Source organism: Leptidea sinapis, chromosome 35, assembly GCF_905404315.1.
Source record: "Leptidea sinapis chromosome 35, ilLepSina1.1, whole genome shotgun sequence".
NCBI classification, from domain to species: Eukaryota; Metazoa; Arthropoda; class Insecta; order Lepidoptera; family Pieridae; genus Leptidea; species Leptidea sinapis.
The window spans coordinates 4,354,894-4,379,756 of record NC_066299.1 but is presented as its reverse complement, the minus strand read 5'-3'; the positions used below and the strand labels follow the sequence as shown (position 1 = coordinate 4,379,756).

Below are 24,863 nucleotides of genomic sequence, written 5' to 3'. Positions count from 1 at the left end.
AATATTTTCAAAATTCTTGGGTGGAAATCAGTTTATATGCTTACAATCCTCGTTATTCACTACTAATCTGAATAAATGAACCTACACAAAAAAGTACAAACTATAAGAATAACTTTTCTGAGAGAAGTACCAAACAAATGCGTCACGCTATGCCAAAAAACTTGTTTAACTTCAATGTAAAGTGGTTGTTCAAAAAGGCTCGGCAGTGTTAACTATAACCAACAGCAAGCATTAGCAAGATTAAGTTGTGTTCATAGCTAGCGAAATGCTATACTTTCACCACAAAACTTGTCTAAAAACACCATGTTTGCGTGTTTTCTGCTTACTCTTCGCTTTAAGAGCGCGGTGTACCTATTAACAGAATTCCTGCAATTCAAGGGCAGAATTTTACTTATGAAATATATGCCACATTCGATTCTTGCGGTGTTCAAAAATTAAAACGTGGAATGCGAAATTCACTTTTATTTCTATAGATGCTTTTGAAAAGGCAAACTTGATTCAACCACAACTGATAAATCGGGCTTGAAACAAGAATTTAAATGTTACACGCACACAATCCGACAAAGTATTGTTATTCTATTTTATTTATTTGTCAACTAAGGGTATGTTCCGATATGCACTGCGACCACTGTGCAGTGTGACGTCAATTTAGTATACTGTGAAGCCGTTCCTTTATAGCCAGTTATACTGGTTACTATCTAAAACGGAACGAAATCCCGTATACTGTTAGCCGCATTTTTTGACGTAGCATTCAAATGAGTGTATTAAAGTTTTCTAGTCGATTAATAAAAAATTGATGGAGTACTGTCAAATTAAAAATATTTTAATTAAGACTTTAGGCACTCGAGTGGTTTTGACGTGATCAAAGTACTGCGAGTACCTTACCTCGAAAACGCCAGTGCTCGCAGTAGAATATGGCGGCGATTTATGACGTCATATATTACCCTAGGGTACTGCGGCAGTATACTGGCAGTTCATAACGGAACGAATTTTTCTACAGTGACAGCACTGTGCAGTGCTCGCAGTGCATATCGGAACACAGCCTAAATAACACAAGACAGTTGCTCGCAAGCGTGTTTGCGTTAATGTTAAGGTGTGTGGACAGTTTATTTGACAAAGTGTTAGCCATTTGACAAATAAGGCCAATACCAAATCTCATTTTCACGGGGACTGCATATGAAATGAGTCAAAGACAGTATTTGTCATAGTTGTCATTATGAAGTTTAGCGCCATTTATTGCCTCGGAGGTGGTATTTGCTGTAGACAGATGGTATTATTGTACTATTATACACTTGTACTATTATATATTCTTTGGTAATGCGCGCAGATTGTCCCTGGCTTGTAGTTAAAGAATAACCCCCTTATTCATAATAGTCTGCTAACTTAAAGCATTGCTAATTCTCACTCTGTCTTCTTCTATTGACCTAAGTCAGAATGAGAAAAAACACTCCTAAGCGGCTATTTAAAAGTAGCGGACCATTATGAATAAGGGGGTAAGAGTAATGAGCGACACGCGTTCTAATACTTATAAAGAATTAAGTTAGTTCTAAGAATTATCATTACCGTTCTAACCTCTTTTACGAGATAATAATAATATATTATAAAGCCCCGCCAAAAACGATAAATAATTGTAAATTGTATTTAGTAAAATTACGAACTATTTTAAAAAATAATAACAAAAATAGACAGAATATACTTATATATATACTTTATATATTATTAATTGCTGTCTCTGCTTTGTATTTAAGTCTTAGTGTAGGTAATACTTTTTGCAGAAATTAACTTCTGCAGTATAAGCACCAGAAAAACATATAACAGCGCCTAAACGGACATCTATTGAATGAGTATACAACATAATGTGACTAAATTATTGCATCAGCCTTACGTTATCTCAATGTGCATAAGATGTTGTCAATGATCATTATCATTGCATGTTTACAAAACAGAGGGAAGCGATAAGTACCTAGCAAATATAATACTACAACAAAACACTTGTATTTCTATAGACACGAGGTACATAAACATTCACTTGAATCTATTGTCTACTACTTCGCTAATAGCCTGAACACATGGTCGGATTTGGTACGGCCAGACCATCGAACGGTCCGGTGGGCGACTCGGTACGGTATGAACGGTAATAATAATAATATTCAAATAAAATTTTATGAACGATGGGGGCTCGAATCCGAGACCTCTCGCGTTCCGTGCGAGTGCTCTTCCAACTAAGCTCACCGTTCGAGTGACGTATCGCCGTAAAAACATGCATACTTTGTAGGATCTACTTTACCGTTGATAACCTGCTGAACCCCAATATTTGCATATTAGGAAATTGAATTGAGATGTCGCTCTTGCAAATCTAAACAATTTGTTATGTTTTTAAAACACCTCACCTCACTTATGGTGGATTTACACAAATAAAATAATAATATTGTGCGATGGAAAATGCTACATACCATCGAATATCGTTATCTTATATATATAAAATTCTCGTGTCACAATGTTAGTTACCTTACTCCTCCGAAACAGCTTTACTGATTTTTACCAAATTTTATATGCATATTCAGTAGGTTTGAGAATCGGCTACTATATGTTTTTCATCCCCCTAAATGTTAAGGGTAGTCCCCACATTTATTTTTATTTAATTTTTTTATATTTATTTTATTATGATTCAGCATTAAAAAATACATACAAATTTAAATTTTCGCCCTTCTACGACTATTTTTGTACCACGATTTTTTATATTATTCTGTTCCATCCACCAAACCGATATAGGGTTGCAAGATGGCAATCGAATACAATAAATGTAGTGTCTGAGAATCGGTTGCATCAAAATTTTAATAATTGTTTTTTTTTAAATATTATTTTATATGGCAATACGATGTTTGCTGGGTCAGCTAGTAACATACATACATAACTTTTGTTTTGTATTAATTCACATTAAATTTATTGACTTACTCTTGTAAGGCATTGACTATTTGACGTTTGAGTATGTTTGTTGCATCACTTAATCACATATATGTAATTGAAATGATTTGTAAATAAAATGAAAATGTAAATCTTGATTTAAAAGAGTGGCAATGAGTCTCTTGCTACCTCTTCACATTAGCTCAACCCTTTACGAAGTAGCGGTAGATTTAATAAGAAAAAATATTTTTTTTGACATTCATAAGTGTCATTTCCGTGACCTGCATGAATATAGTGAATTTGAATATCATGGTCCGCTACTAGACCACGTCCGTTGGTTTGGTTGGACCGAGTCCGACCATGTGTTTAGGCTATAAGCCTGTCGAGTGTAACTTTACGGTTCAGATATAAATATTCAATTACGCGATCGGCAATACGCATTCGGTAGTTTATCGTTCGCCGCTTTTATTCTAGTCATATCAAATCGTATAATAAATCAATTAATTCATCTATGTCAAGGAAATGGCACTTGTGAATTTGCCATTCAACGTTTTGAAGAAATAACTTTTTATGAGAGGGTAAAGCACTTCGTAACGTAACGCGTTACGGCGCCAGTCTGTCTGGCTTCCCTTTCTCTCACGCATACGGCAGCAGTAGGCAGTCACCTCCTCTCTCACTCTAACCAATTGTTACTTTTAAAGGATTAAATAATGATTCTATTAGTGTATATGCACTAAATTTCAAATGTACCTGTTGTGATTTACAAAATATTTTTAACTTTATACTAGATGCCGTTTTCGGGCTTAGCTGGTGATTCTATTGTTATTTGACGTTTACACGCTATCACCTACCATGAAGTGAGTCTCGTGCTCGAACGTTAATGCCTTAATAGATCCAATATATACCAATTTAACTATACAAAGTCTCTACTTATATATACATAACCAGCTGGTACCCGACTGATGTATGATTTTATAACATGTAGTAATAAAATGATAAGGATTAACATCGTATTTGTGTAAAAAATACCGCTTTATAATTGTCAATTATTTTTAAATATCGTTCATACAAAAACTTAACAAAATATAACATACTGAAAGGCTCCTCGACAATCACGCTATCCATTGGCGAAACTCGGTGAAACGAAAAAGCGCGACGATAGAGACACAAGCAAATTGTTGCCTTATTTGTAAGCAGATAAAGTCTATGTTTATTTAAATAAGACAAAATGGAAATTTTGTTATTAAACCTGAGAAATATTGATAGTAGTTTTTGAGTTTATCGCGAACAAACAGACGCGGAGGAGGCTTTGTTTTATATGTAATATAAAGCCTACCAGCAGTATTGATGGGGGCGATACTATGCAGAACATCTTGGCATGGCTTGGTGTGTTTCGACCAGTCCTTCTCCTTGTATCCAGGGAATGCTGCTCCCAGCTCCTTGTTTTGCTGAACCGGATTCGGAACTTCATTGGCGGTTTTGGCATTCCCGAACAAGACGTCAGTTTTCGGATAACGAATATAGAAGAACGGATCTTCAGGCGCTGGCGGAGATGTGGAGAATGGGGCGAAGTCTCTGGAAAATAAAATAATTTTAAAATTCTGTAAGATTTAGAAACACCTACTTTTTAGACTCATGCATAGGTACCGAACGGGTGAAATTGTCAACTGGACAAATATTTAACTATGAGGGCAAATACTTGATTGGCCTATCAAGTTTTTTTTATGAAAATAAGAGTCGAGACGAGCAGGACGTTCATTGTATCTGATACGCCCTGCCCATTACAATGCAGTGCCGCTCAGGATTCTTGAAAAACCCAAAAATTCTAAGCGGCACTACAATAATTGCGCTCGTCACCTTGAGACATAAGATGTTAAGTCTCATTTGCCTAGTAATTTCACTATCTACGGCGCCCTTCAGACCGAAGCACAGTAATGTTACCACATTACTGCTTCTCGGCAGTAAAAGGCGCCGTTGTGGTTTCCCTCATATTTTGTTTATTCTCACCCAAAATATACAGTGTGTATTATAAGATATCACCATCTCATCTCATGTCGCTAAAACTTGGCTAAAGCTAAAAGGATATATAATATATTATATATTTGTATAACAAGACATTTCCACTTCTGAATTATATATAATAACTGCATATTATTAGTATGCCTCTCTATACATGTATATCACTCATAGTGGTAACTCTATCGCTATAAAACTTATCTCATATATTCAAATAGGTATTTAAATTGTAAGTACATATATAGTATTTTTTTCAGTTATTTTGTATGATAATTATCATATAAAATAACTTAAAAAAGGTCAAAAACTCCAAACGTGTTTCTTATTTAATATTAAAATATAAAGAGAGTTTTTTGTAGTAGAGGTATATTCCTTAGTAGCTGACTAAAATACTTACAAAATACTATAATAATTAAACTGCACTAATACATTCCTTCGCTTCATTTCGTAATTAAATAAAAAATAACAGAATATCACAATATCAATCCACTAAACGAAGATGAAGCACACTAGAACCGTATCGACGCCTGCAAACAATTTTATAATCGTGCACTACAATTCTAATGTGTTATGTACATCAAGATATTATCACACCAGTAGGCAGCAAAACAAAAATAACGGCGTGACGTCACAAAGAATCGACCAATCGCGGGGCTCGGCAAACGCACTCCCTCTGCGAGAAAGAACATGACAACATCTGACGTCACTGCACTCCTCAGAGGTTATACACAGGGCTCTCACGTTTTCAAAGCGAAAATAAAATTAGAAGATAGGTAATAAAGTTGCTCTTGGCACTGCTCAGAAATTAGCAAATTTGAGAACGTGCCAAAGCGCCCGTATTTAACAACAATGAGTATAATGGGCATTTATTTTAAATATAATATTATGCTGACCCCTCTGGACCTCTAGAACGAATTACGATTATGATTTGATCCTACCTACTAAGCTAGAGGTCCCGGGTTCGAATCCCGGTAGGTGCAAGCATTTATATGATGAATATAGATGTTTGTTTCCGAGTCATGGATGTTTATATGTATTTATGTATGTTTAAGTAAGTATATTGTATTAAATATATCGGTGTCTTGTAACCCATAACACAGGCTATATATGCTTAACTTGGGGCAAGATAATTTGTGTGAAAAGTATGTCAATATTATTATTATATTATTTTTATTTGTTATATGTTGTATGTTTGTATACAAAACCGAAATTACCAAACTGTGGGTTCGCTGATAAAAACAATATCATCCAATCTAGAAAGAGTAATATTCGGGTAATTAAATATGCTATACGTACGTAATTTTATGTTCATTTAAATGTTCTAGTTTCACTTTCAAAGTCAAATAAATATTATTCAATGAGGCTCAAACTAAGCGCTTTTGAATTGTCACTATGAATAATTCATTTTAATTTGGGAAAATTAGAGCTTTTTGTAACTTTAGTTATAATGAACGAATCTGCAAGCGAAACTAACGTTTTAGAAGCCTTGTGATATAGCAGCCTTAATACTAAAAATCAAGCCTCTCTCCGCGAGATGTCAACAGAGATCATTGAGGGGATGGGAGTACCCATGGCTTCTCCACTCACATGAACCCATTCAAACTGGTTTTTCGATAACTTGAGCTGGCCACTTGTCAGTGCATCCCAGCAGATCTGATCATGACGTTTCCGAACATTCGAGAATGTGGCTAACTTTAAAAAAAAACTGTTTATCAACTTACAACTAGCCGCCGGTATATGTACGAAGAAACCGGCTGAACGTTCTGCCATTTGACTGAATCACTCGAATACACAACCCTACTTATTATTATCTAAATACCAAGCGACAAATAGCAGTTTAAAAACACTGATAAAAATATGTACTTAAGCGTTTTATCGTGAAGGTTGGGTTACCCAACCTAGGTACCAACTTGTATTGTTTACGAAACGAGCCAACCAAAGAATACAGATGGTAAGAATGAAGAAAAACATTGAACAAGTGAATCTGATTAATTATATTATTATGCTTGTGTACCGCTATCTATCGAAATTTTACATCCGATTCGAAATAATGCATAAGTAAAAGTAAACACAGTGGAAAAACTTGCAATCGAGAGGCGTATCGGATTATGCTGAGTATTGAGTTATTTTATATTCCGGAAAGATTCAAAATCATTTTGACACTGTTATGAGCAGATGAGGGCCCCTAAACTTCTACGGCCTTACAAATAGTATTGGCAAAAAATTATACTTAAGAATAAACCGAGAATATGCAAAATGTTTACAAATCAACATTTTGCTTATGATTGGTTTATTCGGATGTATAACTTTTTCCGGGTTTATTTGCAAGGCTATTTGACATTCGGAAATTGTTTTGAAAGTGCTGTCAGCGATATAGTTAACATTTTGTATATTTTTCGTTTATTAAGGCTGCCACTGACCTGTATACCACTGAATACCACTGGACAGGCTGTTCCACATATGCTTGACAGCAAATTTTTTGTGCCTATTTGAAGCGCCACTCGCGAGCGTCCAGAGAACTAGTTCTGACGTATAACACAAATAGCTGCGAAGACACGTACAATACTCTAAAGTATTTTGCATTTTGAATTAATTTCGTTCGTTTTTTGTGTTATTTATACGTCAAGAATTAACGTTATAAGTTTTAGTACGACAGACTCTCGGTAGATAGACAACAGCACCAAAATGGCGTGTATCAAACAGGCACAAAAGCACATTGAAAGCCGTCAGTCCAGTGGTATATAGTAGAGGTCACTGTTACGAGCAGATTAAATAATTTTTATTTTTTCAATTTTGTATATTAGCTAGTCTTGTATTAATCTTAATATACAGGTGTCCCAAAGTTATGGGACATGAAGGGAAAGCACCTTAAATACTATGTTACTTAAAAAGAGTTATTAGTTTTGGCCATTCTTTCGATTGGCATTATAAAAGTAGGGGTGGTTTTTTTTACATTTCAGTCGGTTCGATTCCCAGACGAGGCAAGTAATTTTTAGAAAATCTTTGAATGCAGAAGTACTAACTTTTAAAAATAACATAAAGTCTTCTTTCAGTAAAATAGCCTATCTTCGATATTTAAGGTACTTTCCCTTCATGTCCCATAACTTTGGGACACCCTGTATATAAATTAGGTGACACGTTGTTAGTCCGCGATGAGCTCCTAAACTAATGAACGGATTTTAATGGGGATTACTTCATGGAGTGCAGTTTGGTCCAACTTGAGAGATAGGATAGTTTTTATTTCTATTTGGGTCTATAATTATTTTTATTTTCAAAATTTGTTTTGTATGGAATTTTTTTCAATGAGAGAATCTAGTGACGCACGGTTTGACAGTTCCGCTGTGAAACAATTTCATTATAACAACAGGGAGCATTTTTTACGAAATAATTCTTGATGTTTTGAAATATTATTGGCAAATTCCTATAAAACAGTATTTTTTTATTATCTACAGAACGTCTGTCGAGTCTGCTAGTATATTATAATGTACACAATTGTAACACACTAATGATCTGTCGATGAAAACCCAAGATCAGCTTAGGTATATTATTGTTGCCTATATGAAATTTAGGACTAATAATTGAACTAACATTTGATACGTATCCTAGCCCTTTTTATTTTTTTTAAACTTTAAAGTTATATCAAGAAAGTAAAGTTATAGTTAAAAGAAAAATATTATTAATTTCTTATTTTTTTTTTTGTGATAACCCTCACTTTTGGTATAAAGTGCAGCACGGAACGCGAGAGGTCGCGGGTTCGAATCCCGCATCGTTCATAAATTTTGTTTTCAAGTTTAATTTGTGTAAGAATATTATTATTTAGAAAGTTTTTCACCTAAGACGAAAACATTGCGTGTTATCTATCCACAATGAAATCACGCTTAACACTAATCTCAATATTGACATCCACTGATAAGAATTATATAAGATTTGTTTTTTAGGGTTATCCTAACTTGAAAGCAACTTGCATAGATATGCAAAAGCTATACAGATAAGTATATATTATTTTGTAAAGCGAAAACTTTGTACCTACTCCTTTTTTAAAGAAATGCGAAAACGGATGAAATTTAACACAATTATAGTTTATATGGTGAAGAAATGCATTAAGCTATTTTTTTATATAAATGCTTTATAAATACATTAAAATAATTATTACACACACTAGTGCTTGAATAACACACTAAATACAAGCAATATGTTATGTTTTTTTTAAAGTGCTAACCTAATAAATTTTATGAACGATGCGGGATTCGAACCCACGCCGGTGCTCTAACCAACTGAGCTAACCGTTCGAGTATAACAAGGCGGTACCTCCATAATGTATGTGTGTGTATTTGTACACTAAATACACACACATACATTATAGAGGTATAATCTTTGACAATTAAGCCCTAATAAAGTTCAAACTCAAAAATTAAACGAATTATGGTCGAATTTCGACCTCTGGGCGACCTATAGTTGTTATTATTAGATAACAGATTCTTAGTTTTTCGTAAAAGCCTATTCAAAAGTCTTTGTAAGTCAGGCCAAGGGCTACCCTTGGATTCTCTGTGAGCCCAGTTATGTTTTTAGTTTTTTCAAGTTTTTATAATATAAGGTACATTCTTTTATTAATATTATCGGATACTTTAATTATTATAAAAATTGGAAGTGAAAATTCTTAGTACACTTAACACACTTATTACGATCAGATTTACAAACACTTTGGTGACGTTATTTATCTGATTATACATTGCAACTACCTCGGCTTGGTAATTTTTATAAGTCTTCGAAAATTTCTGATGTAGATTAAATTTAATCGTTAATTTTTTTTTATACAAGTATTTTTTTAAATACACTTGAAAACTTTCTGTAAAAGCGTATAATAGATACTTTAGACTTTATCAAGGCTAGTGGTTAGCAAATTCAATAAATCATATATCCTAAATACTACCTATTTATTACAAATTTCTAGAACCCTATTTCTTTCGATACAGTGAACACAACTGTTATATTTGCTATCAGACTGCGTGATACTTTATCACGATTGATTGTCGATGACGTACCCAATCGATACGTCTATAAATATCGTTCGAAAAGGAAATGAAGAAAATAATATCGAAAACAAAGTAACAACGTAGTTATACTAATTTCAGTAATAAAACTTTAAACTAGACAAATGCCCAAATTATATCATAAGTTAAAATAATGAAACAAGCACTAGGCCTTCAACATACTTATTCATAAACAAGTTAGTATAGAAGAGTTCCAATATACATATAATATCTCGCAATAAAAGAGAAGAAAATTTATAACTATCACTAAATCACTAAAAAAGCAAAAATGTCATAACAATGTCCCCGTTTTTTTAATGGTCCTAGAGATTTCTATCTATTTCCAAGCCTGAAGGATTGTTTGGAAGGACATAGATTTGAAGGAGATGAAGCCGTAACGGTCTAGCACAGGATTTTAGAATTTAGGTGTATGAAGTATGATAATATTATTAGAAAGGAATTTTAATTTTAGAAAAAGATATTATTTGTGTATTTAGAAATATATGGTGACTATATCGAAAAATAAAAGTTAGTAGCAATATAATTATTTCACTACTTGAACGCCCGCAACGCCATTGCTATTAATACTATTGGAAAAACCTGATTTATCACAATACCAAGCAGAAAAGTTAGCACCCGTTGCGTTATGTTTATAATATGACGACAATATAAACAGATTTGTAGATACATATCAAACGTTATATATTATCTCTAGATATATCGCTAGAGATATAATAGATAGAAAACATTAGATTTGTAATAGGTATGTTGGTAGGTTTGTATTGGACCTGCGCTCGATCTTCTAATTTCATATTTAAACATTAGAATTCAGTAGGCCGATGTGGGGATGTCAGTATGGGTGTACCACAAGGGTCTATTCTTGGACCGTTTCTCTTCCTCACTAACAAACTACATAAACGAATTTAAAAATTGTGTCGCCCCAAGGTATTTTATTTACAAACAATATATACCCACGTAAATGCAATAATGATAATAATAATACCATAGAAATCTCAATAAGAAGATAATAAAATGTTTGTTACATTATATTGCTAAGTACCTACGCTTACAACGCAGCAACGGTGTGTGATGAGTTGATGATAAACCAAATAAAAAACACTAGTTAAAAAACAGCAGTTTAGTTTAAAATTATTAAATTAGATTTATTAATTAATAAAAAGTAACATTAAAAGGTCGAAAAAGGACAATGATAACATCTATTTGATTTGCACATGAGTCTCTATGATTGTAAATTAAGTAAATTGATTATTTATTTAATTTTATACGTGGGAGGAATCACAGAATGCACTTTGTATCTTCTGGGATTCATCTAAGGCTTTTGATTGTGTTCAACATTCAACGCTGGTCACGAAGCTATGTTACTATGGTATGAAAGGAACTGCTTCTGATTTCATATTCAAACAATATAATTCAGACCATCGATGTGACTTCATGTGCCTACTATTCGGCTTAGTCGAGTTAGTATTTTTAGGGGGCGATTTGTATCCATTTACAGCATAATTCCAGAAACACTGTATTACGAAATTCAAAACAATTGTTAAAAACGTTTCTGTGGTAAAGGTTAGGTACTTACTACTATAATATAATTGATTTTCACAATGAAACCGCAAATTGGGAAATATAATTACCGCCTTCAGGCTATTTGAATTATAAATTTGATTGTATCGACCTAATTTGAACTAATATATTTGAATTTGATTCAGGTTTGGCAGTTTTCATGATCTATAAGTTTTATATAGTGCAGTTACTTTTATTATACCAAATGTTCGGCATTTCATCCGAATCGGAAGAATGCCGACAGTTGAACGAAGTTGGGACTATCCGTAATTAATAATTAATCCATATTTAATTCTAAATCACTACTAACTCGATGGTGATCTATAAGTCACAAATGAATCAACATGCTCTATCTATAAAACACAAATGAATCAACGTGCTCTATGTCACTTATTACGTACTTTTTAGATTTAATATTATTATTATTTTATTTATGATTTTTTTTAATTATGAAAATAAGGGACGAGACGATCAGGACGTTCAGCTGATGGTGTTTGATACGCCCTGCCCATTACAATGCAGTGTCGCTTAAGATTATTGAAAAACCCAAAAATCCGAGCGGCGCTACAACTGTGCTCGTCACCTTGAGACATAAGATGTCAAGTCTCATTTGCCCAGTAATTTCACTAGCTACGGCGCAATGCAACTCAATGTATAAAAAAATCCATATACTATATTTCGTTATCACTGGACGTGCGCTGCCGAAACTATTGATGATGCATTAAAAAGAGTATGTTTGATAAGTATTCCGAGGGCGGTTCCATATCTGCAATATATCGCGGGCAGGTAGGTAACGAGGTAGTAACGAGTTTTAACTGACGGGCAACAACGAAGGTTAAATCTATCGACATCGGCATACCTAACAACCCGCATTCCATGATATGATTTCCTAACTGTGACCTCGGAGGTAGTATAGAAACCATTATACGCTTACTGAATGCAACTAACGCCACTCCACTGGCTCATAACCTTAGATCATTTAGATAGACTATGACAGCTGTGAAAACGTCGAAAAAAATAGAGTTTAGAATTAACCTCTATTTTGAGCAATGCACGCACATTAACACAAAGTGTAATACTTATCGCGATTTTGCCTGTTTTTATTTGCTGTCTAACAGCAAGAGACTATCTAGACGTATAAATTATCTGAGCTCATAACAATAGGTCATACAAAGAGACTTAAGCATATAGAAGACAGTGACAAATACCATACCCAGTTACCAGTGAGAGGCTCCTTTGCACAGGTAGATTATGGGTACCACAACGGCGCCTTTTTCTGCCGTGAAGCAGTAATGTGTAAGCATTACTGTGTTTTAGTCTGAAGGGCGGCGTAGCAAGTGAAATTACTGGGCAAATGAGATTTAACATCTGATGTCACAAGGTGACTAGCGCAATTGTAGTGCCGCTCAGAAAATTTGGGTTTTTCAAGAATCCTGAGCGGCAATGCATTGTTATGGGTAAGGCGTATCAATTACCATCAGCTGAACGTCCTGCTCGTCTCGTCCCTTATTTTCATTAAAAAAAAAAAATTATTTTAATCGCAAGATACATACAACTATTTTGATAATGGCACAGACTATATTAGAATAACTATATCACGAATTAGAACAATTAGAACGTTTTGCAACTATCGAACGGCAGAGACCTTTCTACTTCACACTACGGCGAACTGTCATTCAATGGTAAATACTACGTCATTGTATTATTACGACTTCTGCTAACTGCCGTTTACATAACACATGTAGATGCGTCTACGTGTTTGTTATGTAAACATATTATCAATAACTGTTTGTACAAACAACAAAAAACGTTACGATAATGTGCGTTTCTGAAAATGGGTCTTCTCTTCCTGGTACCCGGGGACATTATACATAATCAAAAAAAAAGAAGCGTATTATATCAAAATTATGTTTCACTTCTTCTCGATAGAAATTGGAAACACTTTTGAGAGTAGTCGTGGTTATTTTTAAATTTCCACTCCTTTTATGGACATTTTGGCTCGCACATTTGGCATCCGCCATCTTCAAATTTTCTTTTATTATTTATTTAGCGGTCGTGGTTGTCTTGAAGTTTCAATAGAGGCAGATATAATGCGTCTCACAATTTCTCGCCATATCTGTTAGAGGTCATTCCAGTGCACTCATACACAGGCACACAGCAGATTTGATCTGGTCGGTCCATCGAATAGGTTGACCTTCTTCGCGATTCACTAATATTACGAGGGCGGCACTGAAAATTTTGGGAATCAAGGAAGTGACACAACATTACTATTTAAAAATCTATTTATTGCTTTGCTCCGAGAAATTTGACACATTTTTCCATACGATGGAACCAATCATTGAAGCAACCATTCCATTCGGAAGTTGGGGCCTTCAAAATGGCCGTTTTGTAGGCGTCCACAGCTTCTTCAGGTGATGAAAATCTCTGACCACGCAATTTATTCTTTATTTTAGGGAAAGTATAGAAATCATTAGGGCTTAGGTCTGTACGGCGGATGGTCTAATAATTCTATGTTTTCTTGCTCTAAAAACTCTTTTGCTCTGTGCGCGGTGTGATAACTCGCATTGTCGTGATGGAGGATGATGCGGCGGTTGCAGTTCTCTTTACGGAGTTCAGAAACGACCTGTGGCAAGCAAATGCTAGCATACCATGCTGCATTAACGGTTCTTTGTCCCTCTAGAGGAATAGTCGCAACATGGCCGGTTTTGGAGACAAACGTGGCCACCATTTTTTTTTGCAACTGCTCCTAAACGAACAATTTTTGTTGGCTTTAACTCATTTTCGAAGACCCAAACTCGTGACTGGTTTTTTGTTTTGGGTTCGTACGCGTATATCCAGGATTTGTCACCTGATACGATGTTGTATACAGCATTTGAGGATCTTTCGAGAGTTCTGAAGCACAAAGTAACGCGAGCCGCTTTTTGCTCTTCACAGAGCAAATGCGGTATCCATCGGAAAAACAACGTTTTTACATCTAATTGTTCATGCAAGATTATTTGTATTTGACTCATTCCAATGTCTAAGGTTGCCTGAATTTCGCGGTATGTCACATGTAGATCTTTCTCAATCAGCTTACGCACAGCACCAACGTTTTCTTTGATGACTGCAGTTTTTGGGCGACCTTGACGGGGATCATCAAGACCTTGTGACAAGACCGAGAGTCTTTTTTAAAATAAATAAATGGTATTCGATTTTTAAAACCAAGGAGTTTTCAATTAAAAAGATTTTAATATAACAGTGCAGCCTATGTATTAAGAGGTAATGGATCTACTGAATCGATTTTGATATTTCATACCAATAGAAAGACACAATATGTGTATGTGTCATAGATTATAATATAACTAATAACGACGTCCACTGCTGGACAAAGGCCTCCCCCAAAGATCTCCACGACGCGAACGATGGGTCCTGCGCTGCCCTAGTCCATTATATTCCGGCGATCTTGACCACTGACCAGATCGTCGGTCCATCTTGTGGGGGGCCTACCAACACTGCGTCTTCCTATACGTGGTCGCCATTCGAAGACGTTTCTGCCCCACCGGCCATCTGTCCGTCGAACTATGTACCCTGCCCATTGCCACTTCAGTTTCGCAATCATTTAGATAATCGTTGTACTTAAAACATTAATTTTTCTTTTACTAAAATAAAAATAATACATTATGGAGAAGATAGTATAGGATATGTTATTATTATTTAATTTACTTACTTGGTTGGTTTTGATTTCATCCATACAGGCAGGGTAAAACCATCACGAATTTCTGGATCACTTGACGCCATTTTAAAAAAAAATACTTTTGCAACACACAATTTATTTAGGTAGCAAACACTGCTCTATTGAAAAAGACAAAAATAAAACTAATATTGAGTAAGCTAGTATACTGTCTCAGTGTGTATTATCTTGAGCAAAACTGATAACACAACTGTGATATGGCATTAAGCGAATTATAATAAGAAATATATTTTTGATATATGTACAGAGAAATAATAAATTAGTACTAAAACTAACTCTCAAGAGACCCTCTGGGAGGCACTTGACTTTAAACAGAGAGTTGACTCAGCCATCTGTAACAAAATAGACTTTGTTATAATTAATTATCAAATTCAAATAAACATTATTCAATTTGGCTTAAACTAAAGAAGTACTAAAGTAAAGAATAAACTTTATAAATATCAATTATCGTGGTAATTGCATTTAATTGTTATTACAGAAGTTAAGGACACACATTTTTTATAATAAAGTCATTTTCTACATCATTATAAAATATACTCAAGGCAATGTTCAACTTAACTTTAAACATAATGTTTTTTTTTTATGAAAATAAGGTACGAGACGAGCAGGGGGTTCAGTTGATGGTAATTTATACGCCATGCCTGCCATGTTTATTGAAAACCCCAAAAATTCGGAGCGGCACCACAATTACGCTCATCACCTTGAGACATAAGATGTTAAGTCTCATTTGCCGAGTAATTTCACTAGTTACGGCGCCCTTCATACCGAAAAACAGTATTGTTTACACATTACTGCCTCACGGCAGAAATAGACGCCGTTGTGGTAGGTACACATAATCTAGTCGCCATCTTGTGCAAAAGAGCCTGTTTAAAACGTTGATAAAAATCTGAGTTATTGCCATCACAAATCACATTCAGTTCTTGTTTGGGGGCGTCAATTAATTACGTGTTCTAGGGGCGGAAGGCATCAAAGCTAAATCTTTTTTTATGGAAAATGAGGACGAACGCGCGCCCGGGTCGCCTGGAGTTAAGAGATCACCGCCGCCCACATTCTCTTGCAAAACCAGGAATCACAAGAGGTGGTCACGCTTTTTTTGAAGGTACCCATATCGTATCGTCCCGGAAACACCGCACAAGAAGCTCATTCCATAGCTTTATAGTACGTCGAAGAAAATTTATTGAAAACTGTACTGAAAACATCTGGATGTGTTGTGGTCCTCCACAACACATCCAGATGTTGGGGATGATATCTTATTTGTGAGAAGTCGTGGGAAGGTGGAATTCGGCGACAGGAATCAGGGGAAACAGCTCTTCGGAACACTCCCCGTGATTAATGCGGTAGAAAACACACAATGAAGCGATCTCTCTACGCAACGCCAAGTGATCCAGCCGTTCAACACGACCCTTCGACAATACAAGCTGCTCTGTGTTGCACGCGGTCTAATCGTGCCGATACTGGGGTGTGCCCAACCAGAGATAAGAAAGGAATGAAAGGCATTTATCTTCTCAAAATTTATTCCCTTAGAATACTTTTTGATGTCATTTCTAATAGATAGATAGATACTACTTCCGCTTCGGAAACAAATGGCGCTCTGAGAGAGAAGAAGCGGCGCAAGAAACTTTGATGACAGCAATACTCCATATGTGGCCGGACCTGCGCTGTGTAGATCGCTAGAATGTGGGCCGGCTTGACGTATTGCCTTGTTCTATTTATGACGCCCATATTCTTCGAAGCCAATTTTGCTTTGCCCTCCAGATGACCGCGGAGTTGGAAATCGCTCGAGATTTCGAGACCCAGTATTCCGATACTAGGCGAGGCCTTGGGAGATATTGTCGAAGAGTGGTGATACGACAAATAGGTTTTTTCAATTAGACAAGGTTCAGTTTACACCATTCCGTGACCTTCTCAAGAGAGAACTCGATAGAAGACATGTCACACACGACAAGTGACCTTCTAGGTATACCAAAAGCTTGCGGTTTTTTTTGGATCAGATGGACAAAAGGCTGACATCCATGAGACAGAGACTACGCCTTTTGAGTATGAATGCCAGAATAAACGCGTTAGCACCGGCGTCAATCAGGGGCACACGTTCTTATCACGATTGGAGAAATGTAATACAGCCCGCTCTACTTCTTTACGTCCGACGAATATAGAGCTCGCCCAAAAGTTTTCAACCTTCTTCAGCTCTAACACCGCGGGATGGTCGGCGATGTTTTTCCGTTGTCGTTAACAGTCGAGTTGGAGGCAAAGAGAGTGCAGAGCAGTTCAGATTGCTATTTTCCCGTATGGCCCAGGGTGTCTTTCCTCATGTGCAGCGGCGTCAAGGACGGCTGCACAGCATAGCAACACAATAGAAGCTTTTGATAATGACCAGAATTTGCGTGTTCCTGTTTAGTTACTGGAAAGCTGATTTGCCGATTTCGCCGATTTTGATGACGTGTTTCGATTAGGCACCAGCGAATTGACTTTTTAAAATCTGGAGGCACGGTTATATTTGCTCTTCAGAACTTTGCAGTTCGGATCCTTTGATCCCAGCGCCGCAACCCAAATCTCACTTAGGGGGGGGGGGGGTCTTGGCAAATATCACGTAATTATTTTTCACGAGTCTCCATTGACTGAATTAGAAAAAATTTTTTCTTAATTTTATGATTGTATGAACAATTCTATGCTCAAACATTACTATCACAGTATGAAAGTGACATGTGAAGTCATTATATATCAACCTTTTGTAAAGTTAAATTTCTCTCACTTTGCATATTTTAATCAATATTCTTTGTAATTAAACACTAAGTAAATAAGAAAATACTTGCATTTTGCAAATTTAAATTCCTCCTATTTTATGTACATTTTAATTACAATTTTGAAGTAAAGACTTAGTCTCAGAATATAGCTTACAGAGGGGTCACTTACTCAAACCTTATAATGAAATATGTATATATTAGCACGCTTATAAGGTACTTTTTTAATCTGGTACTATTGTCTAGTAATTATCCAGTTTCCCATTATCTACCATGTGTATATTTCATAATCACTAAGCAAGTGACTGGTGAGGAAACCACATCATAAACAAAACAAATAGATGTTATTTGTCATTTTTCATACATACAAAAACACAATAAAACTTACGTAGTCTAGATCACATTTAACTTCATTGACTTATTGAACATTTAATTAACCTCTCGACATCCACATGGTTAAGTTTGAGTTAAAAGCAATTTTTAATTTGATGTAGATTAATTTGGAGCAATATTAATAATAATTAATATAAGTAATAATCTGTTTTGAAATGAGAAACCTTAGAGTTTCTTGCCCATTATTTTCTGAGGAAATCTACCTTCCGAACGAGCTGTAGTATAAAAATGACATATTTTGAGAGTAATGTGATTTATGTATGAAATAAAACCTATTTTTGATTTGATATTTTTCTTATTATTGTTCTCCATTTATAATAGAACTTTAACTATGATTAAAAAAAATTAAAAGAAAATGATATACCAACCCTCATAGTTTTAGAGAGCTCAAAGAACATTGTTTTTTATGGAATAGGAGGACAAACGAGCGTACGGGTCACCTGGTGTTAAGTGATCACCGCCGCCCACATTCTCTTGCAACACCAGAGGAATCACAAGAGTGTTGCCGGCCTTTAAGGAAGGTGTACACACTTTTTTTGAATGTCATATCGTCCCGGAAACACTGCACAAGGAAGCTCATTCCACAGCTTTGTACTAGGAGGTTGATATTGTACATTGCAGATTGATAGAGAGAAAAAGCAAGGTTATCAGATAAAGCCATTGTTTAAGGAATTTGGTTCAAGGTGGTGCATTATTTTATATATTTTGTGATACTAAACCAATATCAGACCTTATCAGTCTGTGGAAAATCAGTAACTAATTCAGTTTGTATATTGAGAAAACAGAAATTTATAATATTAAGAATAATATTCTTGTAGAATGTTAGTGTATGTATATGAACAGGTGTATGTGATGTGAAAATTTATTTATTTTAACAATTGCACTGAAAAGAGATCTAACTTAATTAAGTAATAAGCTATAAATAACACATTCATTTTGATTGGTAAAAGCATTTTATTTATTCATTACAAATTTTGAAAGTAGCTATGCACTGTTATTATTTCGAGCAAGTAGGATATATGAAATATCCACAAATACTTTTTTCTATCTTGTAATAATAATTAAATCAATTCCATCATTGAGTGTAAATTGCTATCACACACCTCAACAACATTACTCCTTTGAGGGACACATTAGAAATAAAAAAAAATAAGTATGTCATCTTTGGTTTCACTACTAAGGATTTTCGAATTCATTAGAATATTAGTCTTTGAAGATAAGTCTCAAACAAGAAGCATATGGACTGAACCAGGAAAACCACCTTATCCAAAGGTCAAATACATCAATTATTAAGCTATTATATATTTATAATATTCATGTTTCCCAGAAAACTAAAGTAATCTCGTAGTGGAAGCGTCTGTACAACGTGTTATGACTGTTATGAGTTATGACTGTGTCGTGCAAAATGCGAATGTGAAATGCAAATGACCATCGTATCGCTACATTAAACATTTGTTACACAAAAACTAAACGATTACACGATTACGGTACCTAGGTAGTGATGACTTCCCAGTTCCCATCACAGACTACTTTAACTTATAACTTCCCATAAGGTGACTCGTATGTCCTCCTTTTTCCATTACATGATTCAAATTGTATTATTTTAACAATTATTAATTATTGGGTACTTACAGTTTTAAGATTAATTATTGCGTAGTCAAAAAATAACATTTTTAATTAGTACACAAGCACACTTTAAACAACCTTTCCGGTTTGTGAAATGTCAACTATTGTAATTTGTAAGTAGGTAAAAAGTTTGACTTTGAATTTTGAAAGTTTGAAGTTAGATCATTTGATGATTTCTAAGTGACGTATGACATATTTTTGCTGTTTATGGCTGCTCAGTGCAATAGAGCGCGATAACCTTCAAAGCGTGGCGATATTTTTCTTCATTGTATGTAATTTATATTCAAAAATAAATTGAAGATATGATACTATATTTTACAAATCTTATTGTTCTGCCCTTGCTTAATATTCTTAACATATTTAATTGTAAATTCTCTATTTTCAGGTAACTATTCGACTTGATTTTAATTTGTGTAAAAAAAAAATTTTTTTTGAACTATTTAGATTAGAGCATACTATATAACTTGGGTTTATTGAAAAAAGTACATTCACTATTCTAAAAGGCCGGCAACGGCTCTATGATTTCTCTGGTGCTACAGGAGAATCAGCTTTACAAAATATAGCCCAGCTATACACACACTATAATATAAAGTTGCCATTTTAAAACAGCTATTGCTCTTAGGTAGTGCGATATCTAGTTGTAGCGCAGTGAAGACCAAACCTTAATCTAAGTTTGAAATATTTATATAAATAACGCACTTTATTACGAGCATATCATTTATGTTCCGCAAAAATGATAATTTAGTTTATTTAGATTTTGACGAAATGAGTGAAGGAAGGAGTCTCTTCTAGCAATATAGTGCAAATGAGTGTTTACAAACTCTTGAAAAACCCTTTTAACAAGCGTGTATCATGTCTTTTCAATATAAGACACGATGTACCGTAAAAAAAATCATAACCAATGCTGTGTGTATTTTAGTGAAATCGTATTGTGATCGAGTTAATAAAATACAAATTAGTAGAGCGCTTTCAGAAACATCGTAAATTTATTCTTGGATATAAATATCAATAATAAATAAATATATATAAATACAAAATATTTGTTTTTGTCTAGTTAGCTACCCGATCATTTTAATGTCTCTAATTGAACAAATTTCATCCATAATTCCTTACGACTTCTGTCTTGTGGGAATCTAAAAATAACGTGAAATGAAAAATGGAGTAGCATGTACAATTTTTTTGGAAGCAACTCTTCCAATAAAATTGAAAGAGTCGAAAAAAGTTAATAATATCGAAAAATAAAATAAAACTACCACAGTTTTCCATCGCACAAAAAGGGTAAATTAATAAACAAATCCTTTTGTACCTAATAAATTTATAAGGTGTATAATAAAAAGCATTCCAAAATCTTGAAGTGCAATTTGTCACTAAATTTTTCAGATACACCAAAATCGGACGGCACACTACGCCCTGACCAAGTTCTGACCCTCGTTTGATTTATAAGATGGTTTATTTTGCATGGTCTTATAGCTTCTTTCAATAGCTTTCTTATACATTCACTCAAATCATCCTAATTATTCACAATGTATTAATACACGTAAAATAATTCGCATTGACAGGCCGCTGCGCGCGCGCCAAAATCGCGCTGATCTAATATGGTCTTTAACGTTCTTGAGTCGCGCGGGGGCACTTGCCGATATTCTTGAGATATTATGTATTAATTAATAATTTATGATTAATTATTATACAAATACGTACATTATATTATACACCTCCTTAGTTTCCTTAGACAATCATCATTCAAAAATAATTAAGCTTAATATATTGATATAATTATGCATATGTATAACTACCTATTTAACCTATATATTTACTTTATTTGTAACTCATGTAATTTTACAAAGTTTCTTATTTATTTATTTAATTTAGGTACAAAAACGATTAGAAAGTAAAACATGTGAAATATAAAATAAAAATAAAGATCTTATCACTATAAAATTGTAAATCTAACTATTATACACAGCGTTATATTATTTACAATCACATTGAAAATATGTAAGTACAACTAATATTTGAGTTCTATGGTACAGTGCTTCTTAATTGTTATTTTAAAATTATATAAACTTTGATTAAATATGTCGATTTCACAACTTTTAATACTACTTAACTCGTTATATGATTGGCAGATACGATGAAGCGGATTATTATATGCGACATTGTTGTAACAGTGCGGTATCGCAAAAATTGTAGGCATACGAGTGGCTTGCTTGCGAGTAATAAAGTGAACATCTGTTAATAAATTATTGCTGAAAGTCCCATGCACAATCCTGTGTAGGATAGCCATGTCAGCAATTTCTCGCCTGCATTTAAGAGTTTGTAATTTAAAATATACCAAGCGGTCCTCATACTCAGGTATGGCTCGTCTCAATCCCATTCTTATACATAATTTTCTAATGAATCGCTTTTGAACTGTTTCTATACTATCTTTGTCAGCTTTGTAAATGGGTGCCCAGACTGAGGAACAGTACTCAAGTTGCTGTCTTACTAGTGAGGTGTAAAGTATCTTTAGCGAATCTATGTGCTTGAATGATTTTGATGTGCGCATCATAAATCCTAGCATCCTACTTGCTTTTTTCACTGTGGTTTCATAATGATGTTTAAAACTTAATGATGAATCGAACCAAACACCTAAATCACGTAGAACACCAACCCTAACTAAATTGGTACCATCTATGGAATAGTTAAAATTTATTGTATTCCTTTTTTTGTGAAGCTAATAAATTGAAATTTTTTTATATTTACTGACATGTCGTTAGTTTTACACCATTCATTTAAAGTATTAACATTATCCTGAAGTAAATAGCAATCTTCGATTCTTGATATCTGGGTGTATAATTTAATATCATCAGCATAAGCTATACATTTACATGTCATATTATCAAGAAGGTCATTGATGAAGATCAAAAATAGCAGGGGTCCTAAATTTGAGCCCTGAGGGACCCCGGAAGTTGGTTCAAAAGAAATAGATTGAAAACCATACAATGCAACTATCTGAGAACGATTCATGAGATAACTATGTAACCAACGATGAACATTACCATTAAAACCTAAGTGTTCTAGCTTGTTTAAGAGAATGAAATGATTGACCCGATCAAAAGCTTTAGAAAAATCAATATACACTGAATCCACTTGGGATTTACTATTAAAAGATTGACATAAGTTATTTGAATATGTTAACAGATTGGATGCAGTAGACTTACCACTGACAAAGCCATGTTGAACCGGATTGAGTCTATGCTTGAAATGATTATAGAGTGAATTATAAACCATACTCTCAAATATTTTGGCAAAACAGTTTAATATACTTATAGGCCGGTAGTTTTTTGCGTCAGTTTTGTCACCTGCTTTATGTATGGGAGTGATTTTAGCAATTTTCCATAGCTCAGGAAAAACCCCTTCACTTAGTGATTTGTTTATAATAATTGTCAACGGTACTTTCAGAGACGACGCACACATCTTAATAAATATTGGTGGTATCATATCTGGTCCACTACCTTTGTTAATGTCGATTTTGTTGATGTGCTTATATACTTCATATTCAGAAAATTTAATTGAACATATTAAGTAACTGGAACTTGGAAAATCTGGATTATACGCTGTAGTTGAGTCATTAGATTTGTAAACAGATGAGAAGTATTCAGCAAAAAGATTCGATATATCATTTCCAGAGCTAGCAGTTTTATTCAAATATTTAATTGAATTAGGCAGATCATTGGTAATACGCTTAGATTTGGTATATCGCCAAAATGCTTTCACATTATTTTTAAGACACTCTATATTACATATATAAGACCGGAAACATTGGTTCATCAATAATTTTGAGCGAGTCCTTAGCAGAGCATACTGATCATAGTCGCGAGGGTTGTTGTAGGCTTTAAAGCGATGATGATATTTACTTTGCTCTTTTAATGTCTTAATTAGTGGTTTGGAAAACCATGTAGGATGTCGAGTTCTTTTACGTGATCCAGAAGGCGTATTCTTATTAATTATATCCCAGAGATTGTTATAAAAAAAATCTACGAAATCATTGCATTGTAATGAATCAGCGCTGAACCAATCAATGTCACCTATTTCTGTGATACATTTCGCGTAGTCAGTTTTCCTAAATTTTAATATAGAAAAAGTGTGTTCTCTTTTAAGTGCTTGGATAAATCTATAGTAAAATCAATTGGTGGATGAAATTTATCTTCTGGTCTGCTTATAGGAACAGTGCGACTCACATTAATTACATTCAGATCTGTAAGTATTAATTCAAGAACATTATTACAGCAATTTGTAATTTTATTATATTGCATTAAGTTAGTTTTGTTCATAGAATCATTGAGGAAATGTAACCTATCGTTGTTCTTGAGAGCAATGTTCGTATGATAGCTTTGCCATATAGTATCGGGTATATTGAAATCACCCATGATCATAGTTTTAATAGTAGGTGATGATGAAACTATTTGAGTACATTTGTTCAAGAATTGTTTAAATACAGCAATTGGAATAAATGCAGGTATGTAAACCACGCAAAGATTAATAGTAAAACTATTTTTACGGAAACGCACCCACAGATCTTCAAGATCAGTTTCGTTAACGTTTAAAAGTTCGTGGTTTATATGTTTTGATAAAGCAATTAGCACTCCACCTCCATGATCTTTGTTATGCTTTTTCAAGAAATTGGAATCCCTATCACGCCTTATTACTCGATATCTAGCATTAAAAATTTCTGAAGAAAATACAGCATCAGTTAGCCATGTCTCACATAAACATATTACATCAAAGTCAGTACATAATATAGTGTTAAAAATATCTACACATTTAGTATTCATACCTCTAATATTTTGCAAATAGACTTTCAGACCC

At 34.3% G+C, this 24,863-nt stretch overlaps 1 protein-coding gene across 2 annotated transcripts in view; it reads right to left on the bottom strand.

Moving 5' to 3' along the window:
• LOC126975352 (uncharacterized) overlaps positions 1-20,126 on the bottom strand; it is a 32,875-nt gene extending 12,749 nt beyond the window's left edge. The window contains exons 1-3 of one of the 2 annotated variants that reach the window (XM_050823202.1): positions 20,022-20,126; positions 15,235-15,590; positions 4,241-4,479 (exon numbers count right to left, since the gene is read on the bottom strand). In XM_050823202.1, coding sequence (XP_050679159.1) covers positions 4,241-4,479; positions 15,235-15,305 — 310 coding nt within the window. In that variant the 5' untranslated portion in view covers positions 15,306-15,590; positions 20,022-20,126. Of the gene's footprint in view, positions 1-4,240; positions 4,480-5,317; positions 5,486-15,234; positions 15,591-20,021 lie in introns of those variants that run through there. The other variant, XM_050823204.1, reaches the window with a different exon arrangement.
• Between the last annotated feature and the right edge of the window lie 4,737 nt (positions 20,127-24,863).